This window comes from Phasianus colchicus, chromosome 16 (genome assembly GCF_987193195.1).
Source record: "Phasianus colchicus chromosome 16, bPhaCol1.hap1.1, whole genome shotgun sequence".
In the NCBI taxonomy this organism is placed as follows: domain Eukaryota; kingdom Metazoa; phylum Chordata; class Aves; order Galliformes; family Phasianidae; genus Phasianus; species Phasianus colchicus.
In genome coordinates this window covers 8,743,985-8,757,069 of record NC_143451.1, presented here as the reverse complement: position 1 = coordinate 8,757,069, position 13,085 = coordinate 8,743,985, and the positions used below count along the sequence as shown (strand labels likewise).

Sequence of the window (13,085 nt, the reverse complement as noted above, 5' to 3'; positions counted from 1 at the left end):
TAAAAAAAAAACAAATGTATAGGAGAATGAATACAAAAAATGAGGAAATGACCCATTTCAGCAAGGGTAGGGAAGCACAGATTTCTTCACAGTACTTCTTGTTGCATTTACTTTAAAAGTTTCACTACGTGCTGAGTTGGCACTACTTAATGAAGACCTTTCTCAGTGGACAGTTTCTTGGGGTTAAACTTTTATTTTTCTTCATTAAGGACACATTGGAGCAAATTGACAATGCTCAGTGAGACTGAGAATCTGTATGTCTCTTTGGAACAGAACTTAGTGTGACATGATGTGCTGACCAGCTCAGTGCTCCTCATCCTGCAGAGGATGGGATTCCAGGAGGAAATCTCTGAAATGAGTGTTACTGCTTTGTGCATCAATGTACTTCGGTAGCTCCCCACCTCTTCCCAGGTTGCTTTCTACACAGCAGGTAGGTTTGATCCTTGCTAACTTCTCTAATTTACTAAAGAAAGAAAATGAGTTCAGTTGAAGCTGACTGCTGATTCCAATAGGCAAACCTGTGGTTTGGCAGTTTAACACCGTGGCCCTTAGATATTTTGATTTCTGTCAGCAAATGTGTCTATACTATGAAAATAGGAAGGCAACACTGTGGACCTTCAAGCATCCCCCATCCTGCCCCTGTTAGCTCAGAGCACAACTTGATTGCTTCCTTGTGAATATTGTTCTTTAGATAGAAACAGCTGTCATAATAAGTAGGGATCACTCTTTTCAGCCCTGTGCTTAAGAAAACACACAACAGGCACTGAGGATGCTGAAGGTAAGGTGCCTTTGAAAATCCTACTAGAAATGTAAGTGACTCCAGGAGGAATGTAAACTCTCTTGGAGAGCTGGGGCTGAATATGGAATTGAATCCTAAGATGATTTTGCCTCCTGATCAGTATTCCCGTCTTTGCACGGTATCTGTATTTTTATTTTTTTCTAGTCCAAAAGTAATTTAAACTGAGCTTGTTGCAGAGGTGGAGGCAATAAAACAGGTATGGTAGACAGAGCCCAAAGGTGAGCAGATTTCCCAAGTTGTGCACAGAAGAGTTGCTCAAATCCTGCTGAGAGCTGGGTGCATTTGCGTGTGGTGAGTCGTGTTTTCCTTACAGATAGATTGATGGCTTTAGAGAAATCCCAGAAGTCCACTACATCTGTTTCTAGGGTATTACTGACTGATGCCAGAACTCTGTGATTTTCTTATTTTTCAATTTTTTTTTTTAACTTTTAAAAGAACACCAATGAGTTTAATCTCTGTTATTGAGTTGTTTAAACCTGGAACATGCTGTACACATGAAGAGCAGCTCTACGCTAATTAGCATTCCCTGAGCCCTTGTGGATTATTATTAGCAAGTGCAACTTTTTCCCCTTGAATGTTTTACTGAGCTTTTGTGAGCTTCTTACAGCAGCTAGCTTGTCCTTTCAGTTTTTTATTATACCTTTTGTAATTGCTTTCTGTCTTCATTTGATATGTTGGTGCTTTACTCCAGTGACTTCTACTATCACTTTTAACTGTTTGCTATTACTAAGATCAACATGATTACATTATTTACTCTGCTTGCTTTAAACATCACCTCTTCTTCCTTGTTTTCTCCCTTCCTTTCCCACTGCCTTTCTGGGAGTATTTGAGTTTAACAACCTGATGCTGTCTGAAGTTTTATTTGTTACCTTCATAGCCTAAGACCATGATTACTTTAAGCCCTGTGATATATTGTCATAAAGCAGTAATACCCACCAGACCATTATTGAATTTATTATATCTAAGAGCTCAATAAGCAGTGAAAGATAAACCTGTTTTTTACTGCCTGTGGAAGTCAGCCTGTTGATTCCTCCCTTAATTCTCATTCTTGTTGATACTAGAATAATTAAATCCCCATCACAAAAACTCCAATTTCTTCACAGGTCTCTTATCACACAGACTCTGGCTACTTGTATTTATTTATTATTTTGCTGCATAGCATTTTGTCAAACCAGCAACATATTCTCACTCCAAGCTTCCCTTCTGTCAGACAGAAGAGAAAATAATAGGCGCTTATGTAAAACACAGGTAAACAAACTGTTTTGTTTTTATGGCGTCCAATATTTGCTTCATGAAAGTATTTTCTTCAGCTCTCACTAGGAAACATGAACAGAATGTTACAGAACTGATACTCTGTTCTGTACTCACTCCTTCTGAAGGAGATGCTGCCCATCTTCCCTTTCTTGTCCTGGACTTCCTCTCTCCTTTCTTCACCTGTCAGGTGATGCACGTGGATGATTCCTTTTGTCAGACATGATCAAAATGTTGATCAAATAACACATCTGCAGGATTGGGGTCTGGTGGTTTGCTCTCTGCCATCAACACACCTCTGACAAAGTTTAAGTAGTACCTGTGATTCTCAGCCTGGCTGAAGCAGCCCTCTGCATCACTAGAGGAGCAAAGTTGTTTGTGTGCAGAGAGAAACAAATTATTTTGTTTTTATAAGCATGGAAATTGGATGCAAATTTCATTATGCATTTAAATCAGGAACAGTATTTTCCTTCTATCCTGCATTCCAGCTGCAGTATTATTTTTTGGTGGCTCGGAGCAGTTGTGAAGTACAACTACAAGAGTCTGTCATTTTTTCTGCTTAAGGAAAGGAAAGCCCAACCTTAAGTAGTAAATGTCAGCTTCAGAACAAGCTCTGTAAGGAGCTCTGTGGTATCAATAAGCATTCATGTGACAATGTATACTTGTACAAAGCTTGGTCCAGCAGTGATATCTTAAGCTATGTGGAACTAGTAACATATAATTAAGTCAGAACTTCACAAAGGAAAATAAAAAATTGAATTTTTTCTTTTCAAGTTTATAAAAGTCTCATCTGAGATCATGTAAGGTGCTCTGTAATGTTGCCATCATCTGTCTCGTTGATTATTCCTACCATCTTTCTAAAAAGTCAGCATGTCTGTAGACACTGATGTGTCACACTATTCCACCACTAACTGGAAATATGACAGATTTCTATCATTTTGCCCTTGATATTATTTATTTTGGTTCTCTCCTGCTGAAGCCCAGTCTTGATTTATGGTATGCAGAAGTTTCCAACCCTTTGGTCGTTATGCATGCCCAAGGACTTTGTGTGATCCCTGGGACATGGTAAGACTTCATCATGTCTTGGCAAATCCTGAACGTAGCACTGAATTTCTTAAAGAAATAGAGAGATGCCCAAAATTTATCTTTGAAAACTGTGGTACTGGAGTAACTGATATGTCAGTGGTGCTATCAATAAGCACTGAACCAAGGATGCAAAATAAGATGGTGAATTATGATTTTAGTGGTGTGGATGGACTTTGTGAGGTGACAGTTTTAACAGTGCTTTTGTTTCCAGTGAGCACTAGAGTAGAAGATGAACAGACAGAGTCTTTGGTGCTTTGTGAAGTAACTGATTTCTCTGTATCTAACTTGCAGTTCTGCAAGATGGGACTCTGGCTCATGTAGATTCAGATCCTGCACTGAGACTTGTGTACGGAGCAGTCCAGGTCCTGTGGAATAGACAAAACAAATGTCTCTGCTTTTGCAGTAGTATATTGTAGGACTGTGACATTGCAGAAGGGAGAAACAGCAAGAAACAATATTGTAAATAACTGAAATTACAACAGATACAATTCTTGGGGGAGGACAAGATGATTAATATCACTGGTATCGAATCTGATTAATGTGTACATCATGAAACCCAAAATACAAACACAAGGCATTTATCCTGTACTTCAGTAATTTTAACTGTTTAATCTTGAATGTAGGCATTTGTCTTTACTATTAACTGAATTGGACAACTAGCTGATTCTTGGCCACATTTTTTTCTTCTCATTATGAGAGAGCAAGGGACTTCCTCGACATGTTTAGTCCAGTGGTGATCATCATCTTAGCTTGATCCTCTGCTAACCCACTAGTATTGTTCCTAATCTTCCTTAAAATAAGGGCTGTTTATCTTTCTTTGCAACTAGGCTTCCTAGAGCGCTGGAGGCCAATGGCTGGAGATGTTTCAGTGCTGAAAAGATAGAATTTCTAAGAGGATTTAGGCAAACAATTTCACATGTTTTGAATAAAAAAAATAATAAATGCTTTTGAATATATCTAATAAACATCTATGTGCATTTTCAGGTACCTAAATAACTAAAACAAGAATTTTGTATGTATTCTGAAATAAAATTCTCTGCTGCTGATCTATGAAACCTGGTACCAGCTCATCCTGCTGTGTCTTAAATATGTAGAACAGATGGCTGTTTTGTAATTGAGCTTCTATTTTTCCTGCATCCTTTGCTACAAGGGCATTGGGTAGTCAAAACTTCCATTCCCAGGCTACAAGTGTGATGTCTCCAGAAAACAGATGCCATACCCCAGCAAAATGCTTTTTGTGTAGGTCCAGGCTCAGCTGGGAATTTGTGTGTAAATGAGGCTTCAGTCTCTTGGTGTGCTTCTGTTGTGCTTGAGCTGTGCAAACAGATCTTATATAGGAGATGGGGGAAAAAAAAGCAAAATACTGGAAAAGCCCAGCTTCTTAATAAAAAAGATGACCTACACAATTAGAAGGCTTCTGTTTTTATAATCTTCAGCCATTTATATATCAACAGAGTAAACAAAGAAAGGAAGTACCACAGGAGACTAAAGACAGAGAGGGCAGGTACATATTTTGCCTGCTTAGCTTTTATTCCTCATTGTGCTGTGCAACATTTCTTTTCTCCATCAAACTAATTAGCAAAAAACTGCATCCGTAAATCCCTGCCTGAGCTGCTAGGTCAGTGAGCCTGTGTTCTTTGTGGTAGTGAATGCTGTCTGTAATTATTGCATTCATTAATTTTTATCTATACAATTAATCTTGGTCTATACTAACACAGATTTCTGTTCCAAATCAAACTTCCTCTGTACATGCTCTGTTGCTGGGAGGGAAGAGGAAGCTAATACAGTATTAAATCAATTTAAAGAATGCAATTTTATAAAAATATCCAATAGTAGTTAGTGTTTGTTCTATTATGCCAGGCAAACTGGGGCAGATGAGTTGCACTGATTACATTTTGTGTGATTCTTAACTATGAAAACAGAACACTTGGTGTGTTCTCACTACAGACCCTCATGTGCCTTCAGACTGCTGGCTTCTCTTCTGCTTATTTCTGATAAGCATTTGATAAAGTTGGGCAATGACGTTATTGTTCATAACATCATAGAGCCTTCCCACAGAGATGCTGAGGAAGGATGAAGTCTCATTGCAAACACTGGAATGTTGAGCACTAGGTAACGTCAGGAGTGATTCAAAGGGAACTGCACTCTGACTTCTACAAAGCTGGTCAAGAGTGGCAAGTGTTAACACCTGGCACAAATGGAGACAATATTCCTGGCTAACCTAGTTTTTATTAATAATCCGTCCATAAGGAGATCAGCACTGATATGAGATGACTATTTCTGAATCAACATGGGCTGTTGTAGCAACAGCACTGTTAGTATGCAGCCTTCTTTCCCCTGGAATGCCATCAGGAGGACATGAAACTTAGCAGCTCCAGCTTTCTCTAGATGTTTTTCCCAGGGATTGACAGCTTGTGTGGGGTGCAAAAATGGCAGCACTGACCAGAGCAAAAGGCACTTATGCTCCAAACTTTTCTCAAACGAACAAAAGACTTTTAGCACTTCCCAGCTGCTGACCTTGTGTTCCCAGAGCAGAATTATCCTTTGAATGAAGTCATTTAATGCCTGTCTTTTCTATAGCATGTTTTATGCTCAATTGTAGTTCATCAACTACATTTTTGCAGAAGAGCCTAATTTCATTGTTGTCTTTCATCTTCCTTTCTCAGGTTTATTTTGGTAGCAGTATTAGAGATGTGAACCAGAAACTACCTCCTTTATGAATTTGCTTACAGTTCTGCAGAACTTCTCTGATCTCCCTTGTTTCAAGTGTTTTTTTCTTTAACTGTTTCAGTTTCTGTTCTCTCAGGTACCAAAATTCCAAGTCTAGTTCTGCTGATTATAACCAAGAACTGCATCTAAAATCATTCTTTGCTTAAGAAAACTCACTGAATAAATTCTAGTTCCTCATGTTGCGCTAATCTTATTTGCTAAGATATTTTTTTAATAATTTGATTAAATGTCAGAGTATGCAACTGACAGCCAGCAGATCTTTTCATCCATCAACCCCTTGGAACCCCTTGTATTTACTTGCTCCACGTCCACAGAGTACATAACAATCCCAGCTTCCAAACTCCTGTGGTATTAGCGCATTTCAGAATAAGATTTTGTTAACAGGAAGGAAATTTTCAATCTTTGTCTGTCAAGCGCATGTTGGAAATCTGGGACATTTTAGTGCTAAATTGGTGTGGGCATTGTTCCACGTTGTTATTTACTAGCTGAAGTGTGAAGGCTCTGAAAGCCAAGCGGAAGCTCTAATGCTCATCATTCTAGCTATTCTATTATAAAATGCCACTGCCTAAAGGCTTTACAGTCTAAAGGGTTTGGACAGATGAAAGATGATTGGAAGTTCAGGTTAATAGTCTATAGGATGGCCACTGAGATCCAAAGTAGTTGGGACCTACATTGCTGCCACTGAGCTTTGCAGTGCCCGCTCTTGTTCCCTGTTACAGGATCTATGCTCCTCATCACTTAGACTTCTGAGGGACAAGGCCTTTAGAAGTAGCTTCAGGAAGATGGCATGGTGCTTCATGAAGCTGGGAAAAAAGCACTTAAAGAAAGCATGTGAAGCAATGCACTGAAATCCTTGGTTTTGCTATTTGTCCTACAGGAAGGAGCTTGAACTTGTATTGATTTAAGATGGGACGGAGATAGTTATAAAGATCAGGATATGATCTCCTGGGTACATGAGAACTTATTTTCATAGATACTAAATACCGTCTCCTTATTTGAGTCCTTTTTTAAGTGCAGTATATCAACTTTGTTCTCAATATCTCAGGAGGAGAACAACTGATTTATTTCTCCATTTTCTTCAAGGTGCTTGGAGATATTTCAGTTTCTGGTTTCTTCTAATTTCCTTCTGTTTGAAAGAATAAGATAATGTGGGAGGAAGCCATTTGCATATAAGGTGAGGATTATTTAATTTGCAAGGAATTTAGTATTCTGAAGAATAAGGTTTGTTTATCGTTTTAGGGAATTGAATGACATTTATGCTTTACTTTAAAAAAAAAGAAAAGCTACTAGAAGATGGAACATTTATGAGACCTTGCCTGGATTGAGAAGGAGAAGAAAAGGCATTCTCATGAGAGCTATTGGTTCTTTTGCCATTTGTAAAACTGACTGTGAAATGATGGCTTTAGTGATTAAAGGCTGAAAGAAAGAGGTCTCAGAATAATCAATGGATTCTCCAGCATATGTTAATATATTCTGTTTGGAAAGGTTACTTCTATTTTATATTCAAGATGAAAATACTTTATGGCATGTAATCGCAAACTTCTTTATCTATGGGAGCTAAATACTCAGGTTAACATGGGCAATAAGAATAAAAATAAAATGTGATGGACTAAATTTGTGAGGAAGTGTTGGTTTTAATAGCACATTTTAAAAGATAAAGCAGCATACTGAGTCATTTTTTTCTTCTAAGTAACTTTTCTGATTTTATTATACTGTATCATCTAAAGTAAATTTCATACAGTGATGGTAAAAATAAAAAAATGGAACAAGAACTTTTGATTTAATAAAAGTAGGTTTGTATTTGTCTCCAAAAATTCTGGAAATTTCATGTTACTGGACTTCTATGTCTTTTTTGTCTTCTTCCATTTCATTTGGTAACAGAAGGAAATCTGAAATTGCCAGGTGTTTCTCCTGAAAAGGGATTGTGTATTCAAATGATTCCAGTCAGAACATGCAGAGTGTTCTGCAGAGAGCCAAACCTTTTCTTGAAAGCTCATGTTTATGCAGGCCAGCCATTTAATCTGAGAAATTCAGGTGGATATGAGATACATCTAGTATTACTGGTAGCTGGTGAGGTTGTTCATGTATATCTGCCACCATGCAAAATAAGCTTCTCTCACTGCAGAAATTCACTGCTTCAGCCAGGTAAGGAAAGAGTCTTCCAGTTTTCAAAAATGGGTTGGAGGCTTGGATTTATTTTCCTTTCTTTTCTAGGTTAGGACGTAAATAACACCTTTCTCAGTTTTTCCCTGAAATATTTTCTGCTCCTTTACATCCAATCCCACCTTTGCTACTTGAAGTGCTCATTTGAAGGGTAGGAAATCATTCAGATTCACATCACTCCTCCCTGCTATAGTTGGTAAAGGGGTCTTGGCATCTTAAGAAGGTGTTTTAAACATGAAGCTAGGAGAGAGGGAGAATGGGGCTGTGAATTAACTGCTGCAGTGTTGAACACACTGCAGGAAAAACTTGAATAAAAAAATAAAGGATGGTAGCATAGGACTGACCTTCACAGCACTATGGTTAAGCAGCTATGAACGTGGAATGCAACTGATTTTATGGAGCACAAGTGTCTCTGCAATATGCTGCAGTCGTGTAGCAGAGGGCAACAACGTGATTATTGACAAATAGAGAGCCATGCATGCAGTACAGAAAGTGTGATGATATGCAATGAAGAGCCAAAAATGGAAGATTTTGGAGACAAAATCTAAAACTTCATCTTCGTATTCGTGGTAAAAGTATCAGCTGCAGCTATACTATGGTATCTCTACAGATATGCTTGATTCGGTGCTGACTTACAAATATGGAATCTTTGATGTGATTTTGTGACATGTCACGTATGAAGCAGTCTTTGGGGTGTAACTGTGTATGTGTCCTGGGAATGGGTAAAATTGTTTTCTGACTTGTTTTTAGTAAGTAAAAATAACCTCATAAATAAAACCTGAGGACAGTAATTTCTACTTCTCAGGTTGCTTGTCAGTCTGAATATGATAAATATTAAATGACTGCAATTTCAGTATAAAGTCAATTATCTGTGTGTAGCAAATTAAAATTAGACACATTCTTTAGTCTGGAAATTTATCCTAATGGAGAATACAATTTGCTTCCTATTGAAGATTAGTTCTCTTGAGTATAACATCAGTGTGCATCAGTTCAGGAGGAGCATTGGCTTGACAGGTTTGGGAAACCATAGACTCTTTCCTCACCGATCCAGCTGTGGAGCTTTTACAGGAGTGGGAGGGTAAGATTTCTTTATTCAGAACATGGTTTTTAAAGAATGGTCAGATTTTTTCCTGCTTCTGTACATGTGGATGCAAGTAGTGTAACCAAAAATAATCCAGAGATTTTATATATATGTGTATATCTATATCTATCTCTCTCTATATAGGAAGGATAGGATTCAGAATTAGTTGAAAATGTTATGTCTCCTGGAGAAGTACTCTAAAACACATGCTACATCAATTCTGAAGATTCATCAGAACGTTCTTTTTCTCCTTTTTATAATCTGAGGAAGGATGTGGTGGTGATAGCTTGAAAGAAAGGGAGGTGGGCTTACTGAGAGTCAAGCATAGAGATGCAGGTTACATTCCCTGAATTTAGTCTCGTGCTATTGGGTTCTGTTCTTTTTGCTGAAGAAATTGTGAAGTACCTGTACTTCAGTGTTGCAGTCATTAGTCTTTCATCATTAGCATAAAGCAAGATACCTTCATCATACTTAAAAAAAAAAAAAATTATGAGAGAAAATAATGATAAATGTGCAAATTTGGAACTCTGCTGCGATAGGTACCATGCTGGTTTGGTGCCCTGCAGTCTGCAGAGCCACCTGGGTCCGAGTGAGGGCAGCTGCATGCAGGGGGCACCAGTGGGCTCTGTGCCTAGAGTAGCTGAGCCACCTTTCTCCAGTGCTCTGGGGGTCTGTCTGCATCTAGATGTTCCTCCTCAGCTCTGTAACAGAACCTTCAACCATTTGCAGCAGCCATTAAGCTGCCTCGGATGGATGCTTTGTGTTTTGCGGGGAGTCAAGATGGCTGCCGGCATTACATCAGTATGGCTGTGGGTCAAGACGATGGTCTGCTGGCATTACCTCAGTGTGGCTGTGGGTCAACAAGATGGCTGCCGGCATTACCTCAGCTTCAGCGGTGGTGTGTTGTGTGGAATGCGCAGGCTGAGCTAAGGTATGTCTGACCCCTCTGAGGAAAGTCATAATTTCAGAATGATAACCTGTGGGTTGTTTGTTTGTTTGTTTGTTTTTTAATTTTTATTTTATTTTATTTTATTTGTCCCAAGTTCCAGTTTGGTTAACAGCAAAGAAGGTTTTGTAGGGAGAGGTAGTGGACCTATAGTTGTCGTTGGCAAAAGCGACAAGCTTTTGAATATGTGAGCTTTTCCCCATGAATGCAGGTTTTCCCAAAGATTTCAGCATTCTTATGTGTGGGGATTTCTGTTCCCAACAAGATGATGGACAGGCACTGTGGTGCTACTGCTGTCCTCGGGGAGATGCGTCTTCCACCATTTGTACAAAGGTGTAGACCAGTAAAAGCCTGTAGAGATTCTTCAAGTTTTGCAAGGAGTGCTATTGTTCGTTAATTTCTTATACTGTTCTTAAAACTGTGTTCAGTGCTGGAAGTATTCACATTTGTTCAGGGATACGTGTATGGGCTGACACACTGCAGCATTTGGCGTATCCTGACAGGTTGCAGACACTTGGCTAACGTATTGCTTTGCTCTTTTGCTGAGTTCACTGGGGATTGTTTATGTGAATAAGAAATACTTGTAAGGATGCATCTTGCTAGACCAGAGCCTTATCTCCTGAATTTTGAGACAAGCTGCCCATATGGTAGGTTTCTTTGTTTGTTTTCTTTGTTTTGTTTTTGTTTTCCTCTCCTTTCTGTTACAAATGTTGACGCTGGGTGAACACCTGCAATGAAAAAGTCCCTGCAAGGACTTTGTGCAAGTGCTGTGCAAAGCATACTCTGTGGCTTTGATTTCAAGTGAAATCTAAGCAAGATCTCAAGTGAGATAACTCCTGTGTGACCTGACTGGGTGGGAGGTGGAAAATGAGGGTGGCATCTTTTTTCTTCCCAAGGAAGGCAATAGGAAAACACAGTCAATGAGGAAAAGGCTGGCTGTGGTAAATAATAAAGGCCTGGTTATAAAACTGACACTGATAGACATACAAGTCTGACTAGTCCATACGGTGTGTTCTGCCGGGAGGGCTCTACCAGCACAGTCTGGGAAGTTGAGTGTGAAAGATTTCTTAAGCTGTTAGTTCAAAGGGTGCTTGAATAAGGTCAGGACTCTGCCATGGAATGATTTGAGGAGAAAGAATGCTGCTTAAAATCAAAGCACTTCCTATTTATGTAAATCTATTTTACTATTGCATGTTAATGGAACAGTTAACCTCAGGTTATCCTCTTGAAGAACTGCTAAGACTCTTGGCTTGTGCTTTCTTAGAAGTTTTAAGCAGTTATTTGCAAGTCCTGTTCTCAAAAGAAATGCAAGCAACCTGCCAGTCACACCTAGCTGACAGGGAACTGTCACAATGGCATTTGCTCTTTGAGGGAAGAGAAAAAATACACTTCAGACATACAGCAAAGCCTTTCTCCTTGAAGCAGTCCTGCCAGTCGGTGGCTTCTGTGTTCCAGCAGGGGAAGACTTTGGCAGGGAGCAGGGTGAGCTGTGGTTATTGAAAACAGGGCTGAAGTAGTAGCAGCAGAAAGCAGCTTGAAGAATTTCTGACAGCGTGATGATAGCCTGTCTAGTACGGTCATCCTCCAGACTTGGCAGGAACAGAAAATTCCTGTTGTCCTAGGAAGGATATAGAAAAGTTTTATTACTTTGCAAAGGAATGGTTGTTCTCTTGCAGCATGGAAGATTGCTTTGGCATCTTGAATGGCCACTAAGGACACCATGACCTAAGTGTTACGGTTTAATTTTTGGTGGAAAAGATACAATCATCAGCTGAAACTGTTTCTTTCAGAAATCCTACTGTTACAGTAAGTTACTGTTTCTATAAGACAAGAGTTGAAGTTACCCCTCTTTTGTGTTGAGTGTGAATTTGGTAGAGCTCTGAAGATGGTTCATTTCACTTTTGATAATGCAAGTGGGTAACTTGCAGTGTAACTGGGGAAAAGATGGGATGAAATCCCAAATGGGAACTGGTTGATTCCTGGGTATAGAAACTGATAATATCTCAGAACTCTGGAGTGAAGATTTAGGGTCAGCAGACAATTATTCCCATCTGACAGGTCAGATATTTCTGTAACTATCCTAAGCACATCTACAGCAGGGTGCATACTTGCTTTGTACCAAGTGTAAATGACTATCTAAACTCCATTGTGGAGATGCCAATGTTTTAGTAAGGGTAGAAGGGCTTTTAGCATCTCTGCTGCAGTGTCTGGCTGGCATTTTGGAGGCTGGCATTATAGACTGTCCAAATGAATGCTTCCACACAGCCAGACCAAAGCTAAATAAACACCAGTTGTCACTTCTGGAAAATGTGTGTGCCAGAGAAAGGGCTACTATGGCAGCCACTGGGACAGACAAGACAAGTTCATATTCAGCTCTTGAAGAAAAATGACTTAAGTCTTCCTTTCTGCTGTGAGGGGGAGGTACACCAGAAAGGCTTACACAACATGTAGATGGATTCCTCGGGCTTATCCCAGCTTTAGGATATTGTCTTGCAAATAGATCAGGATTGATGTGTATAGCAAAGCTCGGATATTTGGAGAAGCTTGTTCATTCATACAGGTATGGGGCTGGATCAAAATCCTGGAGTGAAATTAATTTTCTTAGCAATTGTGGGTAAATTTAATTTTGTAACTAAACCTTGTATTTCAGCTTAGTCCAATGCAACTCAGGCAAGAATAATTTCTCATTAGTAGCTACCTAAAATGATTCTGGAAGCTGTCTTATACAAATATAATGGAGTAAAATGCAGTCTTGAGTATTTATGCAGTGCCAAGTATTAATTAGCTGGAAAGATACCAACAATTGACTGAAATGTCTTCATGTAATTTTATTAATATTTTTAATCCTTATTAGTGATGTATTATAATTATTTGGGTACATGTTTTTCTAGCACATTTAACATGTTCAAGTTTATTCCTGGGGTTTAGCTTATCTCCGCTGTAAAAGAAACAATAGAGGCTGAGCTGGAGGTTTCCAACCTTAAGCTAAGCCTCCATGTACTTCATTTGGAAGGAGCAGCTGTTAAGGG

The 13,085-nt window shown here is 39.1% G+C and overlaps 1 protein-coding gene across 4 annotated transcripts in view; it reads left to right on the top strand.

The window, feature by feature from the left end:
- Nucleotides 1-9,657: 9,657 nt before the first annotated feature.
- LOC149915756 (uncharacterized) overlaps nucleotides 9,658-13,085 on the top strand; it is a 184,827-nt gene continuing 181,399 nt past the window's right edge. For all 4 annotated transcript variants that reach the window (XR_016471680.1, XR_016471675.1, XM_090151555.1 and 1 more), the window contains exon 1: nucleotides 9,658-10,041. Coding sequence is in view for 2 of the 4 variants with exons in the window: in XM_090151555.1 (XP_090007681.1) it covers nucleotides 9,860-10,041 (182 nt within the window). In the remaining 2 variants the exon portion in view is untranslated. The remainder of the gene's footprint in view (nucleotides 10,042-13,085) is intronic.